Consider the following 12,877-nt stretch of genomic DNA (forward strand, 5'->3'; position numbering starts at 1 on the left):
TAATATTTTGCATCTTCAAAGTGGTAGGCATGTTGTGTAAATCAAATGATACAAACCCCCAAAAAATCTATTTTAATTCCAGGTTCTAAGGCAACAAAATAGGAAAAATGCCAAGGGGGGTGAATACTTTTGCAAGCCACTGTACAATTTCCCTGACACCCAAAAGTACTTGTATCACTTTGAATGCATAGCAGGACAGAAAATGGTCCAGTTCACATACTTATCAAGAGAACAACCCTCGTCATCCCTACTGCCTCTGATCTGGCGAACTTTGTAAATTATTTCTGAGTGTTGGAGTGTAAATTTTAAAAACATGAAAATCTGGTTGGCTTGATATTACTTTTGATACTAATAATATTTTAGCAATTACATTGACTTTTTATACTTAAGTATATTTAAAACCAAATACTTTTAGACTTTTACTCAAGTAGTATTTTACTGGGTCACTTTTACTTGACTCATTTTCTATTAAGGTAATTTTACTTTTACTCAGGTATGACAAGTGGGTACTTTTTCCACCACTGCTTTGCATCCCTCATTTACTCAAGAGTTTCCTTTATTTTGGCAGTTACCTGTACACTCCCCACACAAACTGGGCTCTAAATCCACATGGTCCCTTTCAAGCTGATCGAAAACATGGTTCATTCTACAACTCACTGCAGGGAAACAAAGATGGAAGGCACTGAAGCAGACTTTAGTCTCTGTGTGTTGTGTGTGTTTTTTGAGAATTTAGGTCCTGCCTGCGAAATAACTATTTCATTTAAAGAAGCAATATGTAGCTTTTTGGGCAACCCAACCAAATTCACATACAAAATGTGTGTCATAGTTCTGTCATTCTCATTAAAAGCAGTTTCAGTTTTGTACACCAGCTTTAAACAGCTGAAAATACAATATTTGGGCTAATTGAAAATACATTTCACAGCGGTTTAGATGGTACAAGGATTCTCTACACTATACATTGCTTGCTTTGTCACAAACTGAAATTAGGTGAACTATTCAAACGTTGCACCTTTAAACGAGGGATTGAGCACGCTTTAGAAATAATTATTATTTTCAGATTATTCTGCAGTCACTGTTGACAATTTAGCGACTTTGTCCTATATTTAGCGAGTTCAACTACTTTTCAGGCTGCCTTTGGGGAGTTTTGACACAGAGGGTTTCTATGGTTTGATAGCATTTAGCAACTTTTCCCACTCAGTTCTGATGCAAACAAGAGTGGGAGAAGCTGTCTGAGCAACAGAAATCACAGCAACAGCGCACACACAGGCAGAGAAGAACAAGGGAAGGGGGTGTAAAGGTGTCATGTAAAAATCTTCCAAGTGTGAAATAGTTCAAAATCGTTTTGATTGTGTTCTGATTGTGATGTCATGCTGTTCCCAGTTCAATAATTGCACGCGCATCTCTTTATATGGAAGGCTGAGCTCATGCGGGTGTTTCTCTCACATCCTCCCTCCAGCTCAAAAACTGTGGACACGCGCATTTGCTTCATACATCTGCCAATTAATGGTGGCCAGGACTATTGAAGCTTGTATCAGAAGCTTGTTGAGACGTGAGATCAGCATATAAATACCAGGATTTGCAAGTCAAAGTGCTGAGGGTTGATGTGAGGAGAGATTATTTGCGATTGCAAAGACTTGGGTGCTACGTTTTCGATTGACAGTGCATATATATATATATTTGTTTGTTTGTTTGTTAGTTAGCTAGCTAGCTGTACAAACAAGTTAAAACTGCACGCCTCTGAGAACAAGCCATCTCAACCAGTTTACAGCTAATTATGCTCATTAGCTAGCTAAATCAAGGACGAGGGGGTGTGAGAAAAATCTGCACGAGCACAGACATCCACACAGACGCACATGCAATTATTGAGTGGGAACTTTTTTACGCTGTGAAAGTTTTTACAACATGAGTTCACAATCACAACACAATCAGAACGATTGGGAACTCTTTCACTCTTGGAAGATTTTTACATTACATGCGGATGGAGAGGGAGCAAAAACGCTATGTCGGGGACAGCAGCTGTGCCGTCATCGCGGCGACACGTGATCTAGCGACTTCTAGTGACAAATCAAGTAGCCAATTGCGGATCTCCGTGAAAAGTAGTTGGCAACACTGTCTGCAGTGTGTGTGATAAATGGTTCAATAGGGTGTTTATGGAGCGTGTGCCTGAGAAAAATAGGAATCACTGCTAATTACATTAATGAAATGAATGGAACTGATAGGCCTTCCTTAGGGAAATTGGTGTGGATTCAAAACACCAATTAAAACTGTAGTTTTATTTTCAAAGAATATTAAGGAACTGGAATGAGCCAAGTTAAAAAGTGGTGCATAGCTTTGTTTAGCTATTATTAATGCATTTTAAACCAAGCACTCGTATTTGAAAGCTTTATGGAAATAGAGGTGTTTCTTAAAGGATTGCATCACTAAAACGCACAAGCAAAAACATGATTACAGCACATGCTGATAAACCAGCACAAACTGCCTAGTTGTAAATGAGTGATTAACCATTAGCATTGGCATAGCAGTAATAGAGTGTGTAGAGCATCTCAGCTACATTCTACCCGGATAGGTGGTGCAGGGCTTAATCTCTTTCACCTAATGTTTTAATACAATTGTTACCATCTGCTCACAGCGCAAAGCCTGTTTAATAAAGGCTTGTTACAGCCAACTAAAAGATTAGCATGTGTCAATGGCCATTTGTGCATGTAACTTCTCTTGGATGTCCACCAAGCAGACTGTACAGTCCCAGCCTGTACATATGGAACAAAACAGATACATCTCATTTGGCCACAGGCGTGGTTTTATTGAGCTTATAGATACAATAATTGGATTTGATGGTAGGTTTACATGCTTCTGTGGAGACGGTGGATAATTGCAATTGGTGTTTTAGATTGAAGCTTCAGTAATTACAGAGGATGAGCCCATACTTCTATAACCAGTAATTACTCTGTTCCTGGTACAGCAGGAAGTTTGGATGGCTGCCATCCTGTTTCATATTCCTGCTGTGCATGGCTCTTTGTTTCCATAATGGAGGCAATGTCTAATGAATGCGTGTCTGAGCAGCCATTTTACCCCTGATGTATGTTTCGGCTAAGCATCCACTTAGCTGCAAATGTATATTTCACATAGTGAATAATTCAACGTTCCAATGCTCCACACTCATCTTCTATCATATCCTCTTCACACTTTAGTCTAAGTGACTCTGTCCCAAATGGTTCCCTATTCGCTACATAGTGCACTACTTTTGACCTGAGCCCTGCTCAAAAGTAGTGCACTTTATAGGGAATAAGAGTGACATTTTGGAGGCATACATGGTGGCACAAGCTACTAAACTGGATGAAAACTATTCCATAAAACATGACCCCATCTGAATTATATAAATGTATGTGTATGTTTTACAGGGACCTATGTGATGCAGGTGACAGCCACAGATGCAGATGACCCTACCTATGGAAACAGTGCCAGAGTGGTCTACAGCATCCTCCATGGCCAGCCATACTTCTCTGTTGATCCCAAGACAGGTAAATAAGATGGGCAACGTCAGTCAGAAATGGGTCTAATTTGGTACTTGTTGTTACTGTTTACATATTTGTATATGCCATTTAAAGGACACTTTTATCCAAAGAAACTTACAGTTTTATGTACATGTGGTCCTGGGAAGCACCGTGCTACAACTGAGCCACGTAGGACCCATATGTTGGTCGATGTTGAATGCTGTTTAGTTTGGGATTGTGTTAACTATTATCCAGCTTTGTTTGAAATGACAAAAAGGCATGGTAATTATCTGTAAAAAAAAAAAAAAGAATGAGTTTCCAAAAACAGAATGAGTTTCCAAATGCTGTAATAATCGAATAGGTGGGCGTATATTCTAACTCTGAAAATTAGTATTGACAAAGTGTTGTCTTGAATTTAATTATACATTATTGATCCGATTAAACAAATGAGTGAGATATCTTGATTTGATTACATTGTAGCTGGCAGGGAAATGGATTAGAAACAGTGGCAAGTTTAAGTTCCTTAAGTTCCTTTATGGTGGACCACATTTCCATCCACAGTTTTTAAAGTCACAGTATAAAAAAAAAACAAGACCGCTGTGATGGAAACAGGATGTTTTGGTGCAACTTTATAAATGTCAACAGTTAATCTGTTCATTTGACATGGTGGGATCTTTTTGTATCTGTATAATGAATGTGTGAAATGGCGGTTGAACCGCCTTTATGCTCCATTTTTGATATGATAAACTTGTAGTCACGCGATGATATGGTGTATGGTCCTCCCACTATGAAACAATGCCGTTTATTAGGTTACAGATGAAATAAGTTATGATTAACTTCACATGGTGGTGAAAGTGCATAGTGATCTTGATGCTCCTTTCCAATAAATATTGAGGGTCTTATTCTGGTGACATGATGATCGATGCTTGACTGCCATTTGGCCCCCCAAAATATTCTCGCTCTTATCCATAATAATCTCATCATGCACACTAGCCTATCTGCAGCCAACCTGGTCTCGTAAAGTAGAGGTACAATAGTAAATATAAATTCTTGACATTCAAGTTAGTATGATATGTTACATTCGGTATAGTTACTTAATGCGGGGTGGGTGGATGTATAAGCCGAATATCTAGCAACCCAGAGGTTGCAAGTTCCAATCTTATCATGGACTACTTTAGCATGTTAGCTAATTAGCAACTGTTCAACTACTTACTACTTTTTAGCTACTATGAAACAACTTAGCATGTTAGCTAACCCTTCCCCTAACCCTAACCCTTTTAGCTAACCCTTCCCCTAACCCTAACATTAATCATATTAGCTAACCCTAACCTTAACCCTTTAACCTAACTCCTAAACTTAACCTTAACCTTAACCCCTAACCATAACCCCTAGCCTAGTTAACGTTAGCCAGCTAGCTAATATTAGCCACCTATCTAGAATTCGGAACATATCATATGTATTTGCAAATTCATCATATATTGTACGATTTGCAAATTCATAACATATAATCATACAAAATAGGTGATGGACATCCATAGATTAACACATACCATGCGAAATGTAACATATCATACTAAATGGAGTGTCCCAGATTTACATATAAAATAATGTGAAATGCTCTGAGACCAGGCTGCAGTGCAAAGCCTACCGACACTGTACCTGCGAGCTGTTGGCTGGAGCACACGTGTCAAGACCAGAGTAGGCACATTTGCTATTTAACAGTTATACAGTAGTGACAAAACGATTGGTAGAGTTGATTTTTTTTTTTTATTCGGCATATGAAAATTTAAGCTAACTTTTTTTACTTTGACATGACAGAGTATTTTGTATAGATCGTTGACAAAACAATTACAATTAAATCAATTTTAATCCCACTTTGTAACACAACACGTGGAGAGAAAAAAATGTAAAGGGTGTGAATACTTTCTGAAGGAACTCTAATTAAATTCAATATGCGTGCAATACACATTACTTTGTCCTCTGTGAAAATGTAAATTCAACTAGAAAAGGACATTTCTTTCAGAAATGCTTGTCTTAAAGTATTTTTGGGGTGAAATAGTAGTAGTGGTAGTGCTAGTGGTACTGACTGCAGTAGTAATGGTTGTGGCTTGGCATCTATGACCGTGCCAAAGGATCAGCACCTCTCCGACCCGGCACGCTCCAGTTGTCATGTGTGTCCGGGAGCCAGCTTGTGCCAGTGAACATCAATCTTATAATAGACAGCTAACTGTCGAGAACCCTACAACTCTCTTACCGTATGTATTTGATGTAGCCTAATGGTCGATACAGTTTCTACTTCTTAGCAGTGTGTTCAAAGGTCTAATTGTCTGTGTTATAATTTAGATTTGTATTATGTCTTTTGAAAGCAAGTCAAAGAAAATGAATGTATGTCACAGAAAAGGGAGGGAAAAAATAAAAGGAAAACATGATAAACATTTCCAACGTGATATCAGAGGGAGAAAGGGAATGGGGAGAATCTATCATAGATTATGCCTTTCCACCCTGGAGAATATACAGAACACACACTGTGACTGTATTTCAAACCTGATGGCGAAAAAATCCAACTGTTAAAACAAATGTTTCCCACGCTGAGCCTGCCACTACATACATCAACGCAGCTGAACAAACAAGCAGGAGAGAGAGAAAAAAGAAAGTGGGGGAGGTGGGGGAGGGAATCACATGCCTTAATCACCATGCACTTCACAGCATCATCCCTCCCTGTTAGAGCCGGCATTCAAAAAAGATGAGAAGAATGTCAAAAAACAACATCCTTTGTTGCACTCGCAGAAGACAGGATTTGAGGATCAAATGTGAAATCCATCCTATTCATATTACGAATGGGGGAATAAGAGAATAGGAAATGTACATCTTGCCACATTTCTATCCCTTCTATCACGCTGACATCCTCCTAGCTGACCTGGCCATTACTCGGCTGTATTTCCTCTGATGTCAAGGTCCCTCAGACCCTCTGGCGAATCATTATAAAGCCTCACTTAGTTCAGTATTGAATGTCAAGTGTCTCCACTTGGTGAAATGACCTCTATTTCTATATATCACAGCCTTGACTTCAGGTACATTAATGCACCTCTAAGTATAGGCTCTTTCTAATGGGACTGCTACACTGTAAAAAGTAATGTTGCCTTTTAGTTGTTTCAGCTCATTTTCCAAAGTCAACTCAACTGAAAAAGAAAATTCAACAAAACGTGTGTTTTATCCTACTACCTTCGATGACTTGTTGCGTAAACTTCACACTTTTAGACAAATCAATGTGCTTCAACTGTTTGTTTTTTGTTGTGTTGACAAAGCTACACTGTTAGAAATTGCTATAGATTTTATGATACGGATAATTGTATGGTACTGTATTACTGTTTTGCTCTGCTCCTCTGGAGGAGCAGAGGGTTCAGGACTCCTGGACTTGGGAGGAGATATTGGACGGTAAGGGACCCTGGAGACAGGCTGGGGAATATCGCCGCCGGAAAGAAGAACTGGAGGCGGCGAAAGCTTAGAGGCGGCGATATGAGGCAAGGCAGCGCAGCAGGCACGAGAGGCAGACGGGGAGATTGGCGGAGTCAGGCGATAGACCTGAGCCAACTCCCCGTGCTTACCGGAAGCAGCGTAGTACTGGTCAGGCACCGTGTTATGCGGTGAAGCGCACGGTGTCGCCAGTGCGCACTCATAGCCCGGAGCGCTATAGGCCAGCCCCCTGCAAGTGCCATGCGAGAGTAGGCATCCAGCCAGGGCGGATTGTGCCAGCTCAGCGTGTTTGGTCTCCGGTGCGCCGTTTCGGCCCAGGGTATCCTGCGCCGGCTCTGCGTACTGTGTCTCCGGGGCGCTGGGAGGGTGCTGTTCGTCCTATGCCTGCGCTCCGCCCATGCCGGGCGAAAGTGGGCATTGAGCCTAATGGAGAGGTGCGAGTGGTAAGCACCAGATCTCCAGTGCTCCCCCACAGTCCGGTTCGACCTGTGCCTGCACTCTGGAGGGGCTGGGCTAAAGTGGGCATTCAGCCTGGAGGAGTGGTGCCAAGGCTGCGCACCAGAGCTCTAATGCTCCCCCACAGCCCGGTTTATCCGGTGCCTCCTCTACGCACCAGACCTCCTGTAGGTCTCTCCAGCCTGGTGAGCCCTGTGGCAGCCCCACGCACCAGGCTGTCTCTGCGTCTCCTCCCTCCAGAGTCGCCCTCCTGTCCGGAGCCGCCAGAGTCGCCCTCCTGTCCGGAGCCGCCAGAGTCGCCCTCCTGTCCGGAGCCGCCAGAGTCGCCCTCCTGTCCGGAGCCGCCCTCCTGTCCGGAGCCGCCAGAGTCGCCCTCCTGTTCGGGGCCCGCTGCAAGGATCCCCAGTCCAGGGTCGGCGGAGAGGGTCCCCGCTCCAGAGGCGCCACCTAAGTGGACCAAGACTAAGGTGGAGCGGGGTCCACGTCCCGCGCCAAAGCCGCCACCACGGATAGATGCCCACCCAGTCCCTCCCCTATATCTTTAGGTTTTGCGGCCGGATTCCTCACCTTTGGGGGGGGGGGGGGGGGGGGGGGGGTACTGTCACGCCCTGACTTTAGTTATATTTGTTTTCTGTTTTGTGTGAGTACCTGACAGAACTGTTGCGTTTTGTTCCACTTTTGTTTTCTAAAGTACTTCACCAGCTACGTAGTTGCGGTAAAAATACAGCAAATATGCAACTAATATTGTATTTTTACAGTTGAACTGTATTTTCAAAAGTAAATTTACACAAACATACTGTATTTTTACTGTCAAATGCAGTTGTTATTGCTGTAAAATGACAGAAGGGATGGTGGGACTCAACGGGCAGTTAGTGATTGTAATTGTACAGGATACATATTACAGTAAAATCTTGTAAAATGCTATACTGTGAGTACATTTTACACTCAACATCATGGGAATTGAACTTACAACCTCCTGGGATTTTAAACTCTAATCTTCTGTTTGCCAGCAACTACAATGCCACCAGGTCTGTGGAGCTGACAGAGATTGGCCTGACAGATTTATTGTCAATAATATATTTCTGTACTTTGCTAAAAAATGTGCTCAGAATAAACTGAATACTTGTCCGATTACCTGACAACACCAACTTAAAAATAGCAGTGCTCAGGGACAATTGACGTAAAGTTTGCATAATCTCCCTGGAGATTTTAACTTGAAACCTCGGTCGCAAGTGCATCGATGTTTCTGCAGTGCCTCCAGGTACATATTTATTACCAAGAACATACTGTATATCCACACACTCTCTAAAAAAGGGTACAGTTAGGATAAAGTGTTGTTCCTTGGTGTACAAAAAGGTCAAATTTACACATAAGGTACCTTCAGAGGTACACATATGAGCTTGCAAGTTCAAATCCCAAGAGCTTATGCAAACTTCACGTCAAGTGTCCCTGTGCACTGCTATATGTTGTTGTGTTCAGAAAATTGTACAAAGACCTGGCGGTGTAGAAGGAAGTTCAGTTAATTTTCAACCAAGAGTTTCTGAGGTCAAATCCCAGATAAGGTTGAGTCTCAAGTGTGCTCATAGTAAGAACTTTACAAGAATGCTACTTTTGACTAAAAAATCAAGTTCACTCAACAAGTGATTACATCCAAATGTGTCAGTTTCACTTACTTTACCAGGTTGAAATAACTTTAGATTGGATTTGACTTAACATTTTAAGGCGGCAGGGTAACAAACTTGTTTAGGTTGACTCAACTAGTTTTTTTTTTTACAGTGTACTAGACAGGTAATTTGTATATTTTAACTATCTAGCAAAAAAAGAGGGCATCAAAAAGGACTCATCATACAGCAACCATCAGCCATCCTTCAGAACACATGTTAACCCTCACCTTTTCCCTTCTTTTGTATCTTGCTTCCACCTATCTTCTATTTGGACTGCACAACTTATGAGCATAATAGTGCCTAGATGTCAGATGTCATTTTGACGTGTTCTAAAGATACCATGTTGCCATTAGGTATAATAAGGACGGCCTTGCCGAACATGGACCGCGAGGTGAAGGAGCAGTACCAGGTACTTATCCAGGCCAAGGATATGGGAGGTCAGCTGGGAGGTCTGGCTGGGACCACTACCATCAACATCACCCTCAGTGACGTCAATGACAACCCACCAAGGTTTTCCAAAAGTAAGTGAGAGAGGGAGGGGGGTGCTGTTCAGTGTATGAAGTTTACTTTAAAGTTCCATGTAGACATCTGTTAAAAAAGCATGTTGATAATATCGGTTTTAATATTCCTGTTTCATTTTTTTATTGTATAATTGGTTATAATGCTGATTCCCACTGGGCAGATATCTATGTTCTTTCCATGTCTTATATATTATATATTATTTACTTGTAGCTTAGTACCTTTCCACATAAACAGACTTAGGTATTTACCTTCCATTAATCCATTAGTTTTCACTTGCAGTGTTGTTCAACTCAAATGGGAGCTGATGCCTGTAATAAAATTGCTGGAATTATTTACTTTAAGCCTCAAACAAATCAATTCAATGAAATAGTTAATCAGTGCAAAAAGTAAGATGCAGGAGGCAGGCCAAACATACAGATTGTGTAATTGTGTAAGATTTTGCTATTCATTCATTTATTGATCTATGAAAGTAAGCATATTTGAACAACATGGATCGATCCAACAACTGTGAATATCCATATTTATGAATATTGCCTTCATACATATATTTAAGATCACTCTCCAAAACCCTGTAACTGAATATGAAAGGTTAATGGAATACTGCAAATATGCAATTGTGACTCAGTATTTTGCTCTGGGGCCTCATTTATAAACGTTGCGTAGGCACAAAAAAAACGACGCCACCTTCCTAGCAAACTTTGGGATTTATAAAAACACTAACTTGCCGGGAGAATATGCGGTCCTCCACGGACACTTTGACCCATACTTACGCACATAAACTGGGGTAATGACAAACTGCGACTCCGATGGCGGAAGGATGAAACACTTTGAAATTGATACCATTGTGTAAAATAAATCGAAATATTACCTCTCACGTATTATATATGAAGAGTTCCCTGGAGTCCACACAAAAAAACCACACAAAAAACATGATTTAGGATAATAAATACAAACGGAAATATGATTTGTAACAAAAAAAACTCATAGGTTGTTCAGAATATTTGAGAATCATATTTAATTGGATCTGTAATTATTAAACAATACTTGCATGTTATGAAATGTATTCTCATGAATAATAAGGTGAACAGTAGGACAAATTACGTTTAAACTGATGCCGTTTTCGATGCCTCAGGCAGGCAGATACGAGTGCACAGTTTCATATATCGTTATCACATGTTCGTTGCGCAGAACTGTCAATGTGATAATGGCCCTGTCATTGTCAATTACAATCAGGGTAATTACCACACCTGAAGGTGTTACGCAATTGGGTAGCTTTGACAATCAAATGGGTGGGTATAAAAGGCAAGCAATTACAATGCGTAATGATGCACAATGGCTGCTTTGGCACTGTTGGAAGATTTGGCGAGTGGAAGAATTCGGAGAGAGCGAATTCTCAGAGACAAGCAAGATTTACTTGCCAATGATGATTAGTGGCTTATGAGCCGGTTCCGATTACCAAGAGCTGTTCTCTTGGATCTCTGTGCTGTAGTGGGCCCAGCTTTACAGAGAAGCACCTGCAGAAACCAAGCCGTGCCTGTCACACTTCAACTCCTTGGCAACCTCGTTAATAGCGTCGATGGTGTCTCTCTGCGTTTGCAGGACTGCATCTGTGAGGACACGGCTGCTGGAGGTTTGTGACGCACAAGGTGCTGTGGAGATGCCGGAGCTGGGCGCACTCAACTCCTGCTCAGCTGCAGCACCACCGACCCCAGTGGAACACGCAGCGACTAAAAACAATCGAAAATGTCACAATTGTTTGTGTAAATAAATGTTTAAACTTGAATGCATTTGGTTTACTCTTTTCAAACGAGGGAATACTAATTACATACCTGGATCATCCGGTGCATCTTGCATGTCTGTGTCCCCTCCACCTACGTCGCTACTCCACTCAGGAGGGATTCCCCTATAATACCGACAAGTCGCATCAATGGGGTTGAGCTCCGGTGTCCCCTTTCCCCCGCCTGTGGCACAAACACTTTGTCTATGTAAGGCTATGCACCTTTTGGCCTCCACTTTTATGTCGGACCATTTCTTTTTTATTTCTGAGAGGGTCTGACCTTCTGAGCCAGCAGCATTCACAGCATCCGCCACATGCTGCCACTAACGCCTTTTTGGCATTTGTAATGCCCACACTGTGTCCACCAAACAATATCTTTTTTCTTGCTTCAACCTCTCCATTTCACACTGGGTGAAATTTCTTTTTTTAGCCTTTCTGTCGGGATTTGCCGTCATTGTCGTCTAGCAGTCAGTATGGATGAATATTAATTAGAGGCGTTTCCCTGACTATTTATAGGCAACAATGGGTGGTAAAAGGGTGGGACAAGACGCTCGCTCACGTGTGCCAAATTCTTTGTTGATTTTGGTTTATAAAGGGAAACCGGCGTGGGACGTGCGTGCACACTGTGTTATAAATCAAAATATTTTTGTCCGTAAGAACGTTCTGTTTCGTTCGTACGCCACCTTTGACGTGAATCCTCCGCACAGTTTTATAAATGAGGCCCCTGGTCTTTGGATATTTTTGATATGCCTTTTACAACAGGCTACTTAGGTAGGTAGTCACTCCACTCTAATAATACTATGATATTTCCATAATGATGTTACAGCACCAAGGTTCAGACCAGGGGTGAAGTCGTCTGTCCTGTCTTTATGTCTGCTGCTCTCTCTCCCTTTCTCTTGCTGTATTGCACAAATAATTACTATGCCAACAATGCCAATTGGCAGATGCAGTTGCTCTGCTGCTCACTTCCAAACTATTTAGGGACACACTGAAAAAATTATCAATACAATGCCAGAAGTTGAAAATGAACTCTAGATCAATCTATTTGTTTGTTTTTGTCTGTAAGGTTTCTTTCACCTGAGAGTCCCTGAGTCCTCTGCAGTGGGTTCTGCTGTGGGAAGGATCAAAGCTCATGACTTGGACATTGGGAAGAACGCGGAAGTAGAGTACAACATCGTACCGGGGGACGGAGGCAACATGTTTGACATCATCACCAATGAACACAATCAGGAAGGAATCCTCATTCTCAAAAGGGTAAGGGTCTTCATCAGTCACGTGATGGCAATTTAAATCAAAGGACAGGATTATAGTAATGGGCTGGAATGGAATGATTGGAATGGTATCATACACATTAAACACATGTTCCCTTTCAGTCAGTCCACTTCGGTACAACATACTATGGGGAGTCGCACTCTCGCAAGGATCTACAATCGCACCTGACAAGGCCTATCTTGACGATTGGCTGATCGTGGTCACAACAGACGCGTCCCCCC

General features: G+C 41.7%; 1 protein-coding gene across 1 annotated transcript in view; it reads left to right on the top strand.

Annotated features, from left to right (window-relative positions):
• The window catches only part of LOC120027655 (cadherin-12-like), a 115,639-nt gene that overhangs the window by 39,796 nt on the left and 62,966 nt on the right, over positions 1 to 12,877 (top strand). The window contains exons 3-5 of the mRNA XM_038972650.1: positions 3,399 to 3,518; positions 9,439 to 9,606; positions 12,451 to 12,638. Coding sequence (XP_038828578.1) covers positions 3,399 to 3,518; positions 9,439 to 9,606; positions 12,451 to 12,638 — 476 coding nt within the window. The remainder of the gene's footprint in view (positions 1 to 3,398; positions 3,519 to 9,438; positions 9,607 to 12,450; positions 12,639 to 12,877) is intronic.

The sequence above is a fragment of the Salvelinus namaycush genome, chromosome 33 (genome assembly GCF_016432855.1).
Source record: "Salvelinus namaycush isolate Seneca chromosome 33, SaNama_1.0, whole genome shotgun sequence".
Lineage (NCBI taxonomy): Eukaryota > Metazoa > Chordata > Actinopteri > Salmoniformes > Salmonidae > Salvelinus > Salvelinus namaycush.